We start from the raw sequence: 16,862 nt of genomic DNA on the forward strand, positions 1-16,862 counted from the left end.
ATTTATTTCTAGTGAAACCAGAGTGCAGCTTTTGCAAGCACAGGACAGAAGGAAAGTGGGTTTTCAACACCAGATAATGAAAAACCAAAAGCCCGGTCCTGTAAGAGGACACGGAATTCTTACTGAGCAAATGGCTTAGCTACTACTGCATGAGAGAGGGTATTTAAGGTGTCAGTGCCTCTTCACCCTGTTTCTATTACATTTGCTTCCCAAGGCCTGTATTTTGCACTAAATCTGGCAATTTTCATTGGCCTGAGTGAAGACAGTTGGCATTATGATATATGTAGGCAGCAGTCTGACAACTATTATGTACAACCAATTTCAGATTATTTTGCTAGTGTGCATTAAAGTAATCACATGCTCTACCTTTGCTATTGGAAGGTCAGTATTCCTTTGGAAGTAGAAGGGATTTTAATTTTTAATTCCTAGTAAGTCTATTGGGAGTTAAGCAGAGAAACCTCTGGCAAAACTCATGAAAGTTCAGATTTCGAGTGCTTTACATTCGTATCTACAGCTATAATACTTTCCTTGCTGGCCTTTCTGAAATGGAGAGCATGTAATCCTTTTTACTGGGATTTCATTGTTATTTCTGGATAGGAAAAGAAAATTTACAAAGTGCTTCTCATTTAATACAGAGAACCTCACATAGACTAGGTGAAGGGAGTTTTTGAGGAACAGTTTGAGATAGACACAAAACAGATTGCTCTTATTACTGGAACAATAAGAACAACAAGGCAGAAAGGTAAGGTGATGTACATCAGACATATACAGCACACACATTAAAAGTGTGTGAAGAGGCACTTTATATTAGTATGGTGTCCTTGAGAGTGGGCTGTCATGTGGATTTCCCTTTGCCTTGGTTAATAAATCTTGGGGGGGCAGGGGGGAGAAACAATGGAGTCTTAGTTGAATATACAAGTTCTGAAGTGTATTTGTGGAATAACAGTGGGGAGAATATTTTTTTCTAATATTTATTAAGATGTAGGTCAAATAATTTACTGGTAGCAGGCTGAGAGAGAAAAAAAAGACAGCATCTATTTTAAGAACCAATTTAGATTTTCACATAAATGGAAATCAAGAATAATTCTACTGCATTACACAGAAGTGTAAGGGCTGGTGCAAGGTCAGAATGAAGCCTCTTGTGATTTCTGTTCAAAATGAATTTAAATCAGGATGACTGCACTGATTTCAGCAACTTCAGGCTGGTTTTTAACCAGATGAAAATTTGGCATTCAGTTATCACAGCAAATAATTCAGCTAATATTTTCCTAAGGAAAGAGATGGGGATGGAGCCTAATGTGGCTGCAGTTCCCCATGAGCACCATCTGGTGCAAGGTGTGTTACTGGTCAAATGACAGGGACCCCTCCATCCTATCGACGTAGCTACTGCATCCAAACCTGTATTTTGTTCTTGACCTTGTCCTAAACTCCCACTGATGCCAATGGGAACTCCATGTGGAAGACAGTCTTTTATTCAGGCTGTCAAATCTAAATATTTTCAAAATGTTGACTTGGGTAGGAGTTGCGATAATTCGCATTTGGGGCTTTGCACTGAAGCGCTTGAATTCCATTTGGAGTACAGGACGAGCCCCATAAACCCATCTCTAAAAATCCCACTCTGAAAAGAGGATTACTGTACATATGCTGTATTTGCTTCCTTTTTTCCATACCCTTTTAATGCCTCAGGGATTGAGTTTCACTAGACGCAGTGGGAGAATCCTGGTACATCTGGTTTCCCTGTGGTCTTACATGATGACTGAACAGCCTCACAGCTTTTGCGGTCAGGTTCCCTATGGGCTCACACTGTGATTAGATTTGTTCACCACAAATATATCCTTGTTTGCCATAAAGATACAAGTGAATTGAGCTGCTGTTTATGCATCCCATTTACAACTAGGATTTCATAGAATCATACAGTAAATTAGGTTGGAAAGGACCTCTGGAGGTCACCTCGTACATTTCCTGGCTCAGCCTCTTCCCAAAGATGATTCCTTTTTTCCTCTTTTGTGGATGGACAATTTAGAAATATCCTTTCAGCTGGCAGAGTGACCTCTGCTTTCCTACTTCTCTCAAATGAAAGCACTCACCCCAGCACACACAAATTTCATGTTTTAAGAGATTATATACAGGGTTTTAAAAATAAAGTGTAACATACAATACTAAATTTTGACATGTGAAATCTGGCATGGAAGAAGGTTAAAGATGTGTAAGCCCCACAGCTATTCCTGAATGTCTAAACGAATACCCGATCACCTATCTGGCTTTGGCACAACAGGAGATGGCTCAGTGGAGCGAGAGGGTAGCAGTGGCCTGGGCACGCATTTGGCACCCGGGAAGACGCAGCTGTCTGTCGCTTCCCAGGCAGGATTTGAGGTTATCCGGCATCCCTTGCATCAGGACAGCCTGCTGCCAGAACCCTGGCGTGGGAGACGGTCATGGCAACGTTGTAGGGGGTTCGAAAGACACACTTTGGTCACCCCTTTAGGAGAGCTTGGCTTCATTTTAGGACAATTAAATTTTCTGAGCTGACTTCACTGAGATTTTCACCAGGGCCATAATTATTACTAGATAACACTGACTTGCTCTTGGAAAAGCACTTTTTTTCCTATTTTTAATGTACAATAGTTTCTGGGATTTATGTTTTCTTTCTGCAAATACAATAGAATGAAAAACATGACTGTGTGACATTTATTGCTGAATACTGGTTTCTTATTGGCAACTGCTCCAGATATACGATCAACATCTTTAATTTTTATGAAGAGATGAAAAGTGACTTTGGTAAGGCCCATTGCGATATTACTTTTTATGAAAAAGGACTTTTTTTTTTTTTTTTTTAGTAGATATAGACTGTAGTGTATAGACTCTGTAGATGATATGCTGTCTCCAAATCTCAGATAGACTTTTGGAAGTTGACCACAAATGGCCTTTCTGAAAAGATCAGACTTTCTAAAAAGGCATAATTGTTCCTTGCTATTTATGCAGACACTGAAATAAATATGTGCTTTTGAGGAAAAATGAGTCAACATGGCTTCTGCTAATCCTCCAGATCATTTGAATAGATTCAAATAAAGTTTAAAACTGCTACCATGTGACTTATGAACATCATGTTTGGTTAAAGTCTGAGAAATAAGTGCAGGTATTGACCATGTAATTTTGATAGCCATCTGAGTTCAGAAAAAGGTTGGCAGAAAATGTCCTTGAACAGTTCTAGAATTAATTAAAGACATTCTCATTTCACAGGTAATTCATGAAGTAGAAAGTGAACATATTTTGATAAAAGGGACAGTTTTCTTCACTTTAATTGTGCCAAGATTAAAATTGGCCATGTTTTAGGACTGCTCCTTTTCTGTGAGAGGGTAGGGAAGGGACATGCAGTTGTATTACATTATTAGTATCATCGCAATGTGTGCAAAGAGCTGCACAAATGGAAGAACAGAAGAAAAAGACAGACCCTCCTCTAGTAAGTTTTACAGAACTGTGTTGCTCTGCAGCATTTTGAGTCCATTCAGGAAGAGAAGGTAATTTTCATGCTTTTATGCTTGCAAAGTAGGGAGTAGCAGTATGAAGATGTGCGCAAACATTTTAGTGCCTTGAATGAACGGCAGCTGGGAAAGCTGCTGGTATTGTTGGTTCCAGTTAAAATTTCCAAGACAAAGACTAGCGAGGAGGAATACAGCCAATACAGGAAGGCTCAAGCAGAACAGCAGCTTTAGCCCAACGCAGCTCTTGTTTTCTACAACAGCGTGTATGGAGACACGATTCTTTCTGCACTGCCTCTAATGGTCGCAACTGCTAGGTCTGCTGGAGGCCACTCCACCGTCAGGCCTTCACTTACTTACACCGAGAGCTCATATGGGTCTCTTTGCTTAGCACTCTAATGGCACGTTTTGTTTTGGTTTTCTCGTGAAAATCTCTGTTCTGATCTGATCAGATGAATGATCCAGAAAAAAAAGGCTATGCTGACTGCCTAGTGTGCCTGCACCTTAATGTAACAGAGCCTCCCACATACTTCCAAATTTCATTACACAGAAACCGAGCTGAGGAGACCAGTACAATATCTGGAAATGTTTTGAATATCTATATAATTTTATTGCTGTTTTATTTTTAGTTCAAATTAGATGTGCTTTTATGGTATTTACCATATTGTAGCTTGATATGTAAATTCCAGCTTGCTTGCTGGAAAGCTTGCTTTCTGAATAGTGGAAATGTAGTATTTAGGTGCTACTGCGTATTCATGTGAACTGAAAACCTTCATAATTTCAAAACTGGTTACATTCTTTAACAATTTGACAGTTAGCAGTGTGGTCAGTATCCAGTGTATTAAAAACTTGTCCCTTAAAAGTTTTGAAGATTGATTTCAGCAGCAATTAAGTGTTTTGGGTCCTGTGCATCTTTAGTCACATCAAATCTCGCCCCATATATTTTGCCGCATTTGGTTCTGAATTAATGGTCTTGTTTTTCTAATCTGGTGAACAACCAGATTCCTGTTGACTTCATATAATTTACTAACAATTTGTTCAAGTGTAAACCAGGAGGACAACCAGATCCCAGCCTTCCTTTCCACCACTCCTAACAATCTCTTGTCATTATATCAGTTTTAGATTTGCCAAACCTTTCATCAGATGTAAAAATGAACGGAAAGGTTACTTTTGTAGTATGATAATTAGAGCATTTACCATGGTAACAGACCTATTACGGTTCATCCATTTAGTCATGTTTTATCTTATTATAAATGGTGAACTCAACTCCCTACTCCCTTCTCACAAAGCTTATGTAAAGAGCTTTGTGCAAAGAGGAACCGGGGCTTCAGGCTGTGTCTGGTCAGTACGCACGAGTGTCTGGGCTAGTCCAGGGACAGTTCCCATGGCAGGGGCATGCTGGCTGAGAACCACAGGCACAACACGCTCCAGAAATCTCAGTGAGCGTCTTGGAGATACCACCTACCTCCTGTGACACCACCACAAGTCACTGACTCTCCTTCTGATTATCCCACTCATCAAAGGATACGATAGGGATGCAAACATTAATATCTGTGAGCATGTAAGGGTACTCAGATGGAAGATGCCATAGAATTGCCGAGTCTCACGATAGTATTAAAGCAGCATCACTGCCAGCAGCAGGATTTACCTGAGTGGGAGAAAGGGTTCACAGCAGTGGTTTGTCAGTTTTCATACACCCAGAGAAGCAAGTGCATTAGGAACGGCGTGAAGCGTTTGTACTTCCAGTCCCAGGCACTGCTGTACCCAGCAGAACAGTAACGCCTAGCTGGTGTGCAGCACTTGAAGGTACGCTACGAGGAGCAGAGGGCTTCTGTCCATTCACAAAGGGACTGCTGACTATTAAGTGTTCGTAGGATGGCTGGTTTTGAGCTGTGCTGTTGTTAAAGCAGATGGAAATCATAGCAGTCAAAAGCTACTCGTTCCTGAGTTGCAGGTTTCTTTCACGAATTAGAGGGTAGGCTGTATTTGTTAAGAGGTGGGCATTGTCAGGCTGCTTTTGCTCTCTGCTCTGAAGACAGCCACTAAAGGTATTATATTAGTTTAGTGCACAAAGTGAACTGCTTTGTGTGCTGGCTGAAGTCCCAAAAGAGCTAGAACCCTGTTTTCATAAAATGCTGGGATAAAACAAGCTCTTTTGAAGTCTAAAAAAAAAAAAAAAAAAAAGTATCATTCAAATAACTATAAAGCACTAGAATGTATTTTTTCTTTAGAAAATAAGAAAATGGTCCTTTATATCCTCAGGTCTCCAGCTACAAAACTGCCATAAATGGCTTTTCTGGTATAAAGGCAACTACATAATGGCAATATTGAAAATTCATAGTCAAAAGGAAAAATAAATACTTCAAGTTTCCCTTGTACCACAGAAACGGGCCTCTTTGCAACTGCAAGCTGCCAGGTTCAAAGTAAGGGGACCAGCCTCCTTGAAGTGCTCTAAAATAACCGATACTGAAACGAGATAAACAAGTAGTAGGACCAAGAGAAGTATGCTCACTGTACAAAAGTTCAACTGAAAACACACCTCATGCTGCATGAGTTTGTAAAGTCACCTAACATAAGCAAAAGTATGTAAGAAAGTAGTATTTAGTATAAGGAATTTCAGCAGTTTCAGTCATTTCTGTCATCCCAGTGTTCTTTTTCATAAGAACTACTTCTTCAAGCTGATGACAAATCATACATGAAAGTTTATTAAGACAGAAGAAAAACAGGGGTATCTGATTTTACACTCAAGTCATTGACAAATGCAAGTCTTTAACAATAAAGCTTCTGTCAGAACCCAGGAAACAATGCCATTATGCTGTGCAAACACCTTTCAATGAAGTACATACAGGTTTGGGCAAAGAACACAGTTCCTCATATCCCTATCGCCTGACGCCAATTACTCTGCTAAAATTCTGTTCTCCTGCAGTGAAACTGTTGCACAATTCTGTGAAAATATTGCCAGGGATCTTTTCCAAAGTGAAGGTAAAGGAGTCTGTGAAAAGCTGCTTGTGATAAAATTTATTCTACTGAAAAAACCAACATTTAATATTCTACTGGAAAATTGGCAAAATTCTCTAATTTTTGGAAATATAAAGTGAATTGAGGGGTGATTTTGTGGTTTGTTTTTTTTGTTAAGGGTAATGGTTTAGCCAAGCTGGAACATGGAAGATCACACTTAATGTGTGCTTGCATCCACCCAGTTGAATAATCACATATAGGATCATCTACTGCTGCTAGGCAGCTTTCAAAGGCGACACTACTGTCTGAAGCTCCTCTTAGGGCTGTACATTTCACTTGTACATAGTAATTGTGCACCACGTCCCTTTCTGACTTTTGGAAGCCACAAAAAGGGTTCAAGAACAGCTACCTGTCAAGACTTGCATCTCATCAGAGCAACTTTGTGACCGTTATTATTCCTGTAACTTGAGAGCAGAAACCTACATTCTTGTGGCTTGCTGGGATGAGTCCTACAGTTTCAACCCCACGCAATTTTGCAAGCTTTCGTTTTACCTTCCTGCCTCCATCGACCATGAGAGAGGGACATAAATTGCAAGACTGAAATAACCAGGGCATCTGTCTCCTCAGAGGCTGGAGACAGAAGTCAAACCAGCCACAAATAGCATACAGAAATCGTAGAATTTGGAGAACATGATCTGCCCACCCAATTACTTATATAAGACCTGCCTGACAACTCTTCTAGCCATTGCTTTGTGCTCTACTGAACAGAGACACTTACAGAGGAAGGGGAGGATTAGTATCAAAATACATAGCTCTGCATCACATTTAACCTTTTTCCCCAGCTCTGAAAGATAAAAGCCAAGATTTTCAGCAAGAGTGGCAGTGTCCACAGCACAAGATCAGAAGGAAATTCTGTGAACCGTGGAGAGCTCACCTTCCTACGCTCCTTATTCTGCTGCTGTTACAGATTGTGCTCCTTGTCTGAAACGGACAGCTAGAACACCCTAGCAAACCAGAGGGACTTGCGGCAGACATTCTTGGTTGTGCCATTTGACCTTTGGTACTTAAAGAAAGAAACAGGTCCTGCATATGCTACTGAGTCGTTCAACCGTATACCATACAATATGACTGCGCATGAATAGAATAAGACTATTTACATCTCCCATTTTGTATCAGGATTTTTTACTTTGGTTTTGGTCCTAATCTTCTGTGGAACACGTATGCATCAGTTAGGTAAGAAGCCTAAATGTTTAGCTAGCAATGTAAGTTCGTCATGAGGAAGACACTTGAGAACAATGGACCTGTTGACTAAAACCAGGATTTTAACAAAACATGTTCTTTCCATATTGCAAAAGAAATGTGCACAACTGTCTTGTTATGATTCTAATAACTCCCTAATGCAGAAATACTATACAAAATTCCTCATTAAAATAGGTAAGTCTTCAGTTTTGGGGAAAAAAATACAAACACTGAATGAAATGAGCCTTAAACCTGGTGTGCCTAAAGGAAAGCCAGATAAAAAACAAACAAACAAACCAAGAGACAAAAACCATATACCTAATCTGATTTATGTAGCCTTACATGTACTATTCTGTGAAATACATGTTAAAGAAAAATAGTGGTCCCATTCTTAAGTGTATCTACTTGGTAACAAGAACACAGGCTACAGGAGAGGCTCATTATAAAATAAAAATACTTAAGAAAAAAAGTTTTCCATGTTTTCTTAGTTCTCTGAAGTCTCATCCCTGTGACAGCAGAAGTGAGCCGTTAGGTGTCCACTGTCATTACAGAGAATGTGAGCACATGCACACAAGTCAAAGCAGTCTGCTCGCTAGCTATCTAAGTACAGGAGTACTTCCAAAGCTCTGTCATCCTGACTGGAAGATTAACAGCTGCTTCCTCCTGATTAACCCTTGAAACCAAAATTGTGGAACTTGTTGATGGGTCTCCCTCACATGTTCTATTTATAACCATGTACTGTGAACCACTCTATGGTTTTCCTTCCCCATTCAAAAAGTTCTTACCCTTCTCTAAGGGAATATTTAATCACAAGCAATATAAAATCATCTTACTGTCAAGAGGACAGATCCTACAAATCCCCTTTACTAGGTACAGTCTTGATTCTGTTGCACTGCACAGTAAGAGGGGTTTGCAGAAATATCGACTACATGGTTTTTGAAAGTCATCCAGAAGTGAAGCTCAGTCTTACACCCCGGATCTCAACCCCAAGCCGTGTTTGGGAATTCACTTCATCTGAGCATCTTCTTGAAATCATTGCTGCCCGTTCCTTTTCCTCGCGTACAAGCCAAGGCAGGCACAGAATCCAACGACACTGACAGCGAGGCCTAGTAGGAAGGCGATGGTATCTCCTGCGTCCAGGGCTTCAACTACTGGCAGCACCAGCAGCAATGAAACGAGGACCAGGAAAAGTTTTGAGGTGTTCTCGGTAGAAGGCATGCTGATGACCAGCTGACCCCAAGGGGAAGTTAAACGAGGCAAGCGGTGGAAAGCAGGTACTTCAGCGGTATCTACAAGGAAAACAAAAGGATCGTGACAGGATTTCCCTGCCTTCCTCCCTGGAATCGTCTTGCCAAAAGCCAACCGACGTGATCGACGCGCTACGAATACCTGTGTGGGACTCGGGAGATTTAGGTTTTATCTTCGCAATTACAAAAGTAAATGACTTAGTATCACGAGACAGCCACGGCGGGTTTGCTATCCTGCTACGCAACTCTGAGGAAACCAACCTTCTGGAGCCTCACCCTGAGGTAAAGTCAGGACAGGCTCTCCCGCCCGCAGCCCTCAGCGCCCGCTTCCTTCACGGGGCGTTCAGGGCCGGGCAGCTCCTGCGCCCCGCTCACCCGCTCCTGCTAGTAAGGGGCATCCTCCCCCGGGACCCCGGAGCAGGGCAGCCCACCGCACGCTGGCGAGGATGTGAATCGAGACAAACACCCTTCCCGCTTCCTCCAACTTCGGAAGCGTCCCTCTGAGGCGGACCGACCGCCCCGCAGGGCTTCTTCCCCTCCCGGGGCGCAGAGGACGGAACACCGCGCCGACATCCCCCCGCGGTGGACGAGGCCGCCTGGGCCACCCGCGACAAGCGGCTTTTTCCGCCAGCCCACCCCCCCCCGAGCCCGACCGCGGCCGGCCCCCGGCCTCCCCCGGCTAAGCGGGCTCGAAGCGGGGCTCGCCCGCCCGGTCCCACCGCCGGCGGGGCTGCCTGCGGGACGGCCGCTCCGCGGGGGGAAGCCGTCGCCCACACGGCGCCCCTCCCTCCGTCACCTCCTGCCGCCGGCTGCCGGGCTCCGCGACCCTCCTCCGCTCCTGGGGGCGCCGGCCCGCGCCGCCTCAGCCGCCCTCCCGCAACCCACCGGCGGCCATGACAGGAAAGGGGCGGCGGCGCGGCCGGGGGCGGGCGTGACCCGGCCGGGCCGCCTCCCGCTCCCGGCACGCACCGCCGCCCAGCCGCTGCCTTCGGCCCTCCGCCGCCACCGGCGGCCCCTCGGCCTCCCCTTCCCGCGGCCGCCTCGGCGGGCACGGGCGCTGCCGGCGGCCGGAGGGGCTCCGGGCCCCCACGCCGCCTCCGCGGAGGCCGCCGACGGGGCCGGCCTGGGCCCGGGGATGGGGGGGACGGACGGGCGGCAGCGGGGAGCTCCGGCCACCAGCGACCGGTCGCCGGCCTGTGGGCGTCGGGCTCCGGCCGAGCGCGGCTCTGCCGGTGGAGCCGTGTGGGGATGAACCTCAGCCCGAGGCGAGAGCGGGGCCCGCAGGCCTGCCCCGCCGCTCCACTGAGGTGAAATTGCGAAAACGTACCGGCCCGCGCCGGTTGTCTGCTCTTTTCTCTAAAAATGAACAGACGGGACAAGTTACCTTTGGTCTGACTACAGGCAGTGCCTGACTCGTTTCGGATTGGGGCTCGCTGCAGATTTAGGCTCTCTGCAGCAGTGATAACGAGTACCCATCGGAGCCGTCGGAACCTACTTGGAGGAAAGCGGTTTTATAGGCTGGAGAGCGGCATGGTGCCCTGTAAAACGAAAAATTAAGACATAGAGAAGTGTTGTCAGGTAAATTACCTGAGATCGCCCCCAAAACCTAAGTCCGACTTGTCCTGATTTTTGTCTTATTTCTGCCTTGGGCAAAGCTGCTTGTGGAAATACTGTGTTGCGCTGTTCTGTTACACAGAACAGGGTTAAAATGTCTTTCTTGTAAAGGCTGCAGGGGGTTACTAGCTAGTTCCTAGTCAGAGCTCAGTTTCTATTTTTCAGTGGAAGGTGTGTGTGCTTGAGTTTGGATAAAAGACCTGTAAGCAATTATAGACTCAAAGTACGTGTGTCTTTGGGATGCTCGCAGGAATAACCAGAAGAAACCGTGCTAATCTAATGGCAAAATTAACCTAGAATTTGTAATCCATGACTTCAAGCATTAATTCACGATAACCCGTGTTCTCACAGTGTTTCCCTAGACTTGTGCAAGAAAACAGCTTTTGTGAACGTTTGTCTTCACAGAAACAATTTCAGATGAGCTGCTTAAAGAGCAGTGAAAATACAGATGGATTGTTCAACATACATACCACTTTGCCTCTGCTGTATATAATTTCACCATGATTGCCTTTGAGCAACCATTCTGTATGCTTATAGGAACTTTGTAAGTCTGAGGTGGGATGTTACTGTTGCGCTGATCATCACTCCTTTATTACTGCCCTTCATTTTCCCGTTTGTCTGGATCCAGCAGCTGTCGATTGTCTTAGACAATAAACTTCCAGGGTTAAGGAACAGTCTTTTTGCTCCCTCTTTATACCAAGTAGCATGAAAGCATCTTCTTTATAAGCAGGAGTGCCTAGACTCTGTGATAATACAAATAATAATAAATGTCAGTATAACTGATAAGCATCCCTTTTATTCATGAAACACCTATTTCACGGTTTTTCTGATCTGAAATACTTGATGCCTCATGTTCAGTTCTGAAGGCATTTTCTCAAGAAGGTGATGCCAGATAAACTCACAGGAGAAAAACGCTGAAATTTCTGAGAAAGTTGTCGTGGCATGGAGGAGAGTAATGCTATGCTGCCTGTTCCATTCCTTAATGAATCACAGATAAATCATAACCCCTACAGAACCTGAAGAGTAGCAATTTGAAGTGCAGGAGGTAGGTGTCATCTTAATCACTGCTGTCATCCCAGAGAGCAGGCCTTGGAGTCCTGGCCTTCTTAGTTCCCTGCTTGGCCTATTTACTGCATCCTGCACTCTTGACAGGCAATTGTTACACTGTTCTGCAATGTCACAAAATGTTTAAATCATCCCTGTAAATTTCAGTGCTGTATTTGCTGTCGTTACCACTTACCAACTAAAATTTTCAGCAGTTTTCATTTAGTCCCACAAAACAGATGTGGAGGGTGTGGGGGTGTGGGGTGTGTTGAGCAATGACTTTCAAGTCTGTCTTTTATAACTAGAAATGTCAGTACCAAAGAGCTATGACATCTTTGGACTTGTGTATTTTGAAGGTGAGGGATGTAAAATCCAAGGGGAAGACTGGACTTAACATACTTACTATCTCTCCCCTCTTCTCAACAGCTGTACTAATTTACAGGCAGTTGAAATGATATGGAGAAGTACAGCAGGGATGTGGAAAATATTGATTGTAAGATAAATAATTTATTAGTAATACCATGGAAGCGCCATTGAGAGCTAGAAAGCAGTGCCATTTGGGGATATTTCTTTGCCTTATTAGCTTTTTCAATGCCATTGCATTTTGCAGCTTTGGCTTCAGAAACAGTACTGCTTTGAAAAAAAGCCAACAAAATCTAAACAGTGAAGGAAGCTCTAGCGGTTTTTGTGCTGCCTGAATAGCAGAGAAATGTGTATTCAGCTTCAAGCTCTGCCATCAACTTCCTGCATCACCTCAGGCAAATCTTCCTTTTGACCTATCACTGCTTTGATTGCTTAGCTCAAGCTATTATGTAACTAATATTCAGAGGAAAGATGGAGAATTCCCAGAGCTGACAAGCTAAAGCTTTGTAATTTTGGGCACAAGGCTAAGGAGGTATACGTGAGGCTGGAAATTGAAACTAAAGTGCACTTTTTGGAGAGGAAAAAGTTATGAAATAATCAGCAGAGCAAGGCTACACCCTGAAGGGGGTATTCAGGTTTTTTTCCCTCTCTTACTTGGTTCATCTTCTTTGGAGAGCCATTTGCTTATTGCATGACCACACTGATCTGAGAAGCTTTCTGATCAATTTTTGGACTTCAGTTGTACTTCTGTAATGAGAAATGCTAGCTCTGATTACTGATAAGACACTGACTACGGGGCAATGATTATCACTTCTACATCAACATGTTCACCCTTGAGCTACTTTTCCCTGGTGATACTTAATCTGACATTTTAGCTGCCTATCACTATGTCCTCATCTCTTCACTTCACTCAGATCTACATCCAGTTTTTCTCCTACAGAAACCATGACTTGCTTTATTTGAACTTCACTGGGTGCATCTCTTTCTTTGAGCAAATAGACTCTACCGCAACCACCTCATTTGCTTCTGCAGAAGAAACAAAATATGGCGTGAATTACTTCTGTCATTAACCTTTTCCACATTCGCTTCTGTCACACAATGTTAACATCATCCTTTCTCTTCCTGCCTCTCTCATTATCCTTCCTATCATGTGTGGCTGCTTCATCCTGCCTTCTTTTTTCCCTTCTATTTCTCAAAGTCCTTAAGTTTCCTCTTAAATAAATGTAGGTAGTCACAGACCTTCCCTGTCATGAAAACACCAGTTGGATTCCCTTCCTGTAACTATCACTTCATCTGTTTTATTCCTGTCATCTCTAACCTCTCCAAACATGCTGTCCAAACCTGCTCTAATTACATCCTACATCTCATTCAGTATGGCTCATTCCTTCTTCCATCAGCTGGAGCTGCTCACATTGGTATGTCCAGCTAGCATCTCAGACATGAAGGCTTATGTTTCATCATTGTCTCTTTGACCGATGGACTGCTTTTGAAACTCTCATTCCTCTTCCCAAATCCAGTAAACACTTAAATAAAAGAATTCCTTTAAAAAAAGCCCGCCTTTCCCAATTCTTCACTTTTGCTTCTTGAATCTTTAGTGCTGAGTCCTCCTTTGCTGCTGCTGAGAGTATGCCAGGCTTCCATCTGTGTTTTTTCCTCTTGACTCTCTAGACATTGTCCCTAGCTGCCCTTATCAACAAATACAGCTTTGAATACCACCCTTAACTCATGTGTTTCTTTGTCTTCCCTCTTTTTATTCCCACTTGATGTTTTTGAGGTCTTCCTGCATGTAGCACAGCAGCTCCTAGGCCTAACAGTTCTCTTCTGGCTGTATGACCTAAAGTCATGTCCTGACAATTATTCTTGTCTCTCGCTGTGACCCCTGCAGCTTTGTTTATTCAAAGTGCTGCTGCAAAGGGGCCTCTCTCTGGTTTGTCATTTTTACTGTGTTCCCTCACTTCTTAATCCTCTGGTGTTACATTCCCTCTTTTGCTGAACCAAAGACAAATTTTCTTCTCAATCCTAGAAGGTCTTTGCAGTATAATCTTCACTCATACTGGCTTATCCTATTGCCATGTCAGGAGGTTAACTTCTACCTTTCTTTTGTCACCCCTGGCAGACTCCTTTTGATCCCTCTGAGAAGCAAAAGTTACTTCTTTCTGAGAGCACAGAAAGGCTTACAGGAAGAATTGCACCACTTTTTGATGGAAAATTCTTTCCTTTGGTACCACATGCGTCCTGCTGTCCTTTATACAGACATGAAAATAATGTATTAAATAGCCCAGTGATTCCTTTTCCCTCAGTCCTTTGCTCCTTTAGCCTGGCAGGGGTTCTCCTCTGCCCGCTGGAATCTCTTTGAGTTCTCTTGCCAGCACTTCAGAGATGTTTCTGTGCAGCCCTGGCTGGAGCAGAGAGGCATGGAGGCAGCTGCCAGCCCTGCAGAAAAAAGCTCTGGAGTTGGAGCTGGCAGGAGGCGGGAGCAGCGAAACCGCAGGAGCGAGTGCACAGGACGCCAGCCAGAGTTTAACACCCATTGATTGACTTCCCCGCCGAACTCTGCAGGGGAATGTGAGAGCTACCCATCAATAATGGCAAATCCGGGGATTCCCTGCGATTATTGTGAGCGTTGTCATGCTTTTTCTGGATTATGAGGAGCTGGCTCCTGGGGTTTTTGTAGAAGCATAATAAAGAAGACGTAGATATCAACTGGAATGATGCATCCAAACTCCCTCCAGCTCTGAGGAAGTAAAGTCTGAATCCAGTGTTCCTGATTTCAGTCTTTGTACTAATGTAAGCTATTGAGATGTTCTCACATCATTATTCATCAGTATTTCCACAGGTAGGTTGAATATTGTGTATTGTTTGTCTGGTTCTTTCTGAGAAAAATAAATTATCGTACAATAGTTGCAAGGAAAATGTATATAGCACAAGCAGTTCCGCTTCGGAGGGCCTGGCAATGCCACCTTCATCAATATGGAATGGTAAGCAAAAGAAGGTACTATTCTACACAAGAATGACAGAATGAAATTTAAAGGGGGAGTAGCAGCTGTCATCCACACATTGTTTTGTACAGTACCTTTTTTTTTCCAAGCTATGCTGTCAGATGTTTTCTTGACTTCTGTGCATATGGTTGTAATAAGTAGAAGTTTCATGAAAATAAAAATTGATTTAAACATAATAAACTTGTATAATCATATGTTTCAAATCTATATCTAATCCATATTTGGATACCTGTTTATCTATAGGAACGTGTCAATAGCCTTTTTAATCTTTTTCCAGCTTTAGGCATTGTTAGAAATAAAGCTTGCCTGCCTATGGAGTTCTAGCCATCTAAATCTGAATGTGTTAGTCATAAACGAAAAAACTGGTATTATAAAAATTGTCCCTTACAGTTGCATGCCTAAAATATAATTTTTTTTCAAGATTGGTGCCCCAAAAGGAAGGTTGCTGAAATTAGAATATAATTTGGCAAAATAAGAGGTTGATGTCAGGCTGAAGGTGGTGTATCTTTGGCAGAAGAAGGGGCAGAATTCAGAAGGAGGAACTGCGCTACATGCCAAAACTCACTGCCTAGGGGAGGAGGATCACAGGATCGCAGAAGCTGGAAGGCACCTCTGGAGATCACTTAGTCCAACCACCTGCTCAAGCCACCAGGGTCAGCTACAGCAGGTTGCTCTGGGCCATGTCCAGTCAGGTTTTCAATAGCTCCAAGGATGGAGACTCCACATCCTCTCTGGGCAACCTGTGTCAGGGTTTGATCGCCCTCACAGAAAAAGGTTTTTTCATATGTTTAAATGGAGTTTTCTTCATTTCAGTTTGAACCCATTGCCTCTTGTCCTGTCACTGGGTGTCACTGGATGTCGCTGAAAAGAGCCTGGCTCTGTCTTCTTTAACCCCCCATCAGATATGTATAGGAATTGCTAACAACCTGCCTGAGCCTTCTCTTCTCCAAACTAATCCATCCCAGTTCTCTCAATCTCTTCTCACATACCAGATGCTCCAGACCCTTAATCACCTTCGTGGCCCTTTGCTGGACTCGTTCCAGTATATCCATGTCACTCTTGTACTGGGGAGCAAAGGACTGGACCGAGCACTCTGGATATGTCTCACCGGTGCCGAATAGAGGGGAAGCGTTACCTCCCTCAACCTGCTGACAAGCTTTTCCTAATGCAGGGCAGGATGCTGTTGGCAAATGGTATGGCCCTACAGCGCTGCTATGCTCTCCAAATTTTACACTGATCTGAGGAGTAGAGGGATTTTGGAGTAATTTATATACCCCTCAACAGCTGCTCAAGTTATCACACTCATTAAATGCTCTGCAGTTCTGGGGTACTAATTAGAACATGCTTTCGTGTAGTCCCTGTTTAAAAAGCCAGCTCAGTATTTCTGTTCATCAGCTCAGCACGTGCTCTAGAGGAACTTTTTGGACTGACTCAGATCTTTCAGAACCCTTTTGTCAGGGTCCAGCGTCAATCTCCTGGGCAGGAACCAGGCTGCTCAGCTGTTATGCATGAAGAGTGAACAGTTCTGCCACAAGATGAGAACAGGTTGAGATGACTATAGATATTTATGGAAGTATATCCGAGGCAAGAAGCAATTAAATTTATACAAAGAATTAAAAATTAACAAAGCCTGGAGAAGGAAAACAGGAAAAAGTAAAAAGATCTGAGCCACACAGAGTAAAACTCAGGGTGAGAGTTGCTGAAGACAGAGAAGAGAATAAAACTAAACTCTTTAAAGGAAAAGGAAGTATCATAGTTGCAGCTGACTCTGTTGAGAACTAACTAAAATGTGTCAATTCATGTTGGACGTCTTTATTTAGTGTTTCTGAGCTTGAATTCCTCATCTACAGTATTTTCTCCTTGACATGTATTGGAATTTTCCCATTGCCTTCAGTGGGGCCATGAGTCCACCTGTATCC

At 43.5% G+C, this 16,862-nt stretch overlaps 1 protein-coding gene across 1 annotated transcript; it reads right to left on the minus strand.

Moving 5' to 3' along the window:
• Positions 1-6,161: 6,161 nt before the first annotated feature.
• On the minus strand, positions 6,162-9,824 carry SMIM30 (small integral membrane protein 30). Its single transcript, XM_075059100.1, has 2 exons — positions 9,720-9,824; positions 6,162-8,965 (listed from the first exon to the last, which is right to left on the minus strand). Exon 2 carries the CDS (start codon positions 8,892-8,894, stop codon positions 8,709-8,711), a length of 186 nt encoding a protein of 61 aa, XP_074915201.1. The 5' UTR covers positions 8,895-8,965; positions 9,720-9,824; the 3' UTR covers positions 6,162-8,708.
• Between the last annotated feature and the right edge of the window lie 7,038 nt (positions 9,825-16,862).

Source organism: Buteo buteo, chromosome 28 (assembly GCF_964188355.1).
Source record: "Buteo buteo chromosome 28, bButBut1.hap1.1, whole genome shotgun sequence".
In the NCBI taxonomy this organism is placed as follows: Eukaryota; Metazoa; Chordata; class Aves; order Accipitriformes; family Accipitridae; genus Buteo; species Buteo buteo.

Excerpts from the sequence above, each read along its gene's own strand:
- SMIM30 (XM_075059100.1), bottom strand. The coding sequence starts at position 8,894 with ATGCCTTCTACCGAGAACACCTCAAAACTTTTCCTGGTCCTCGTTTCA.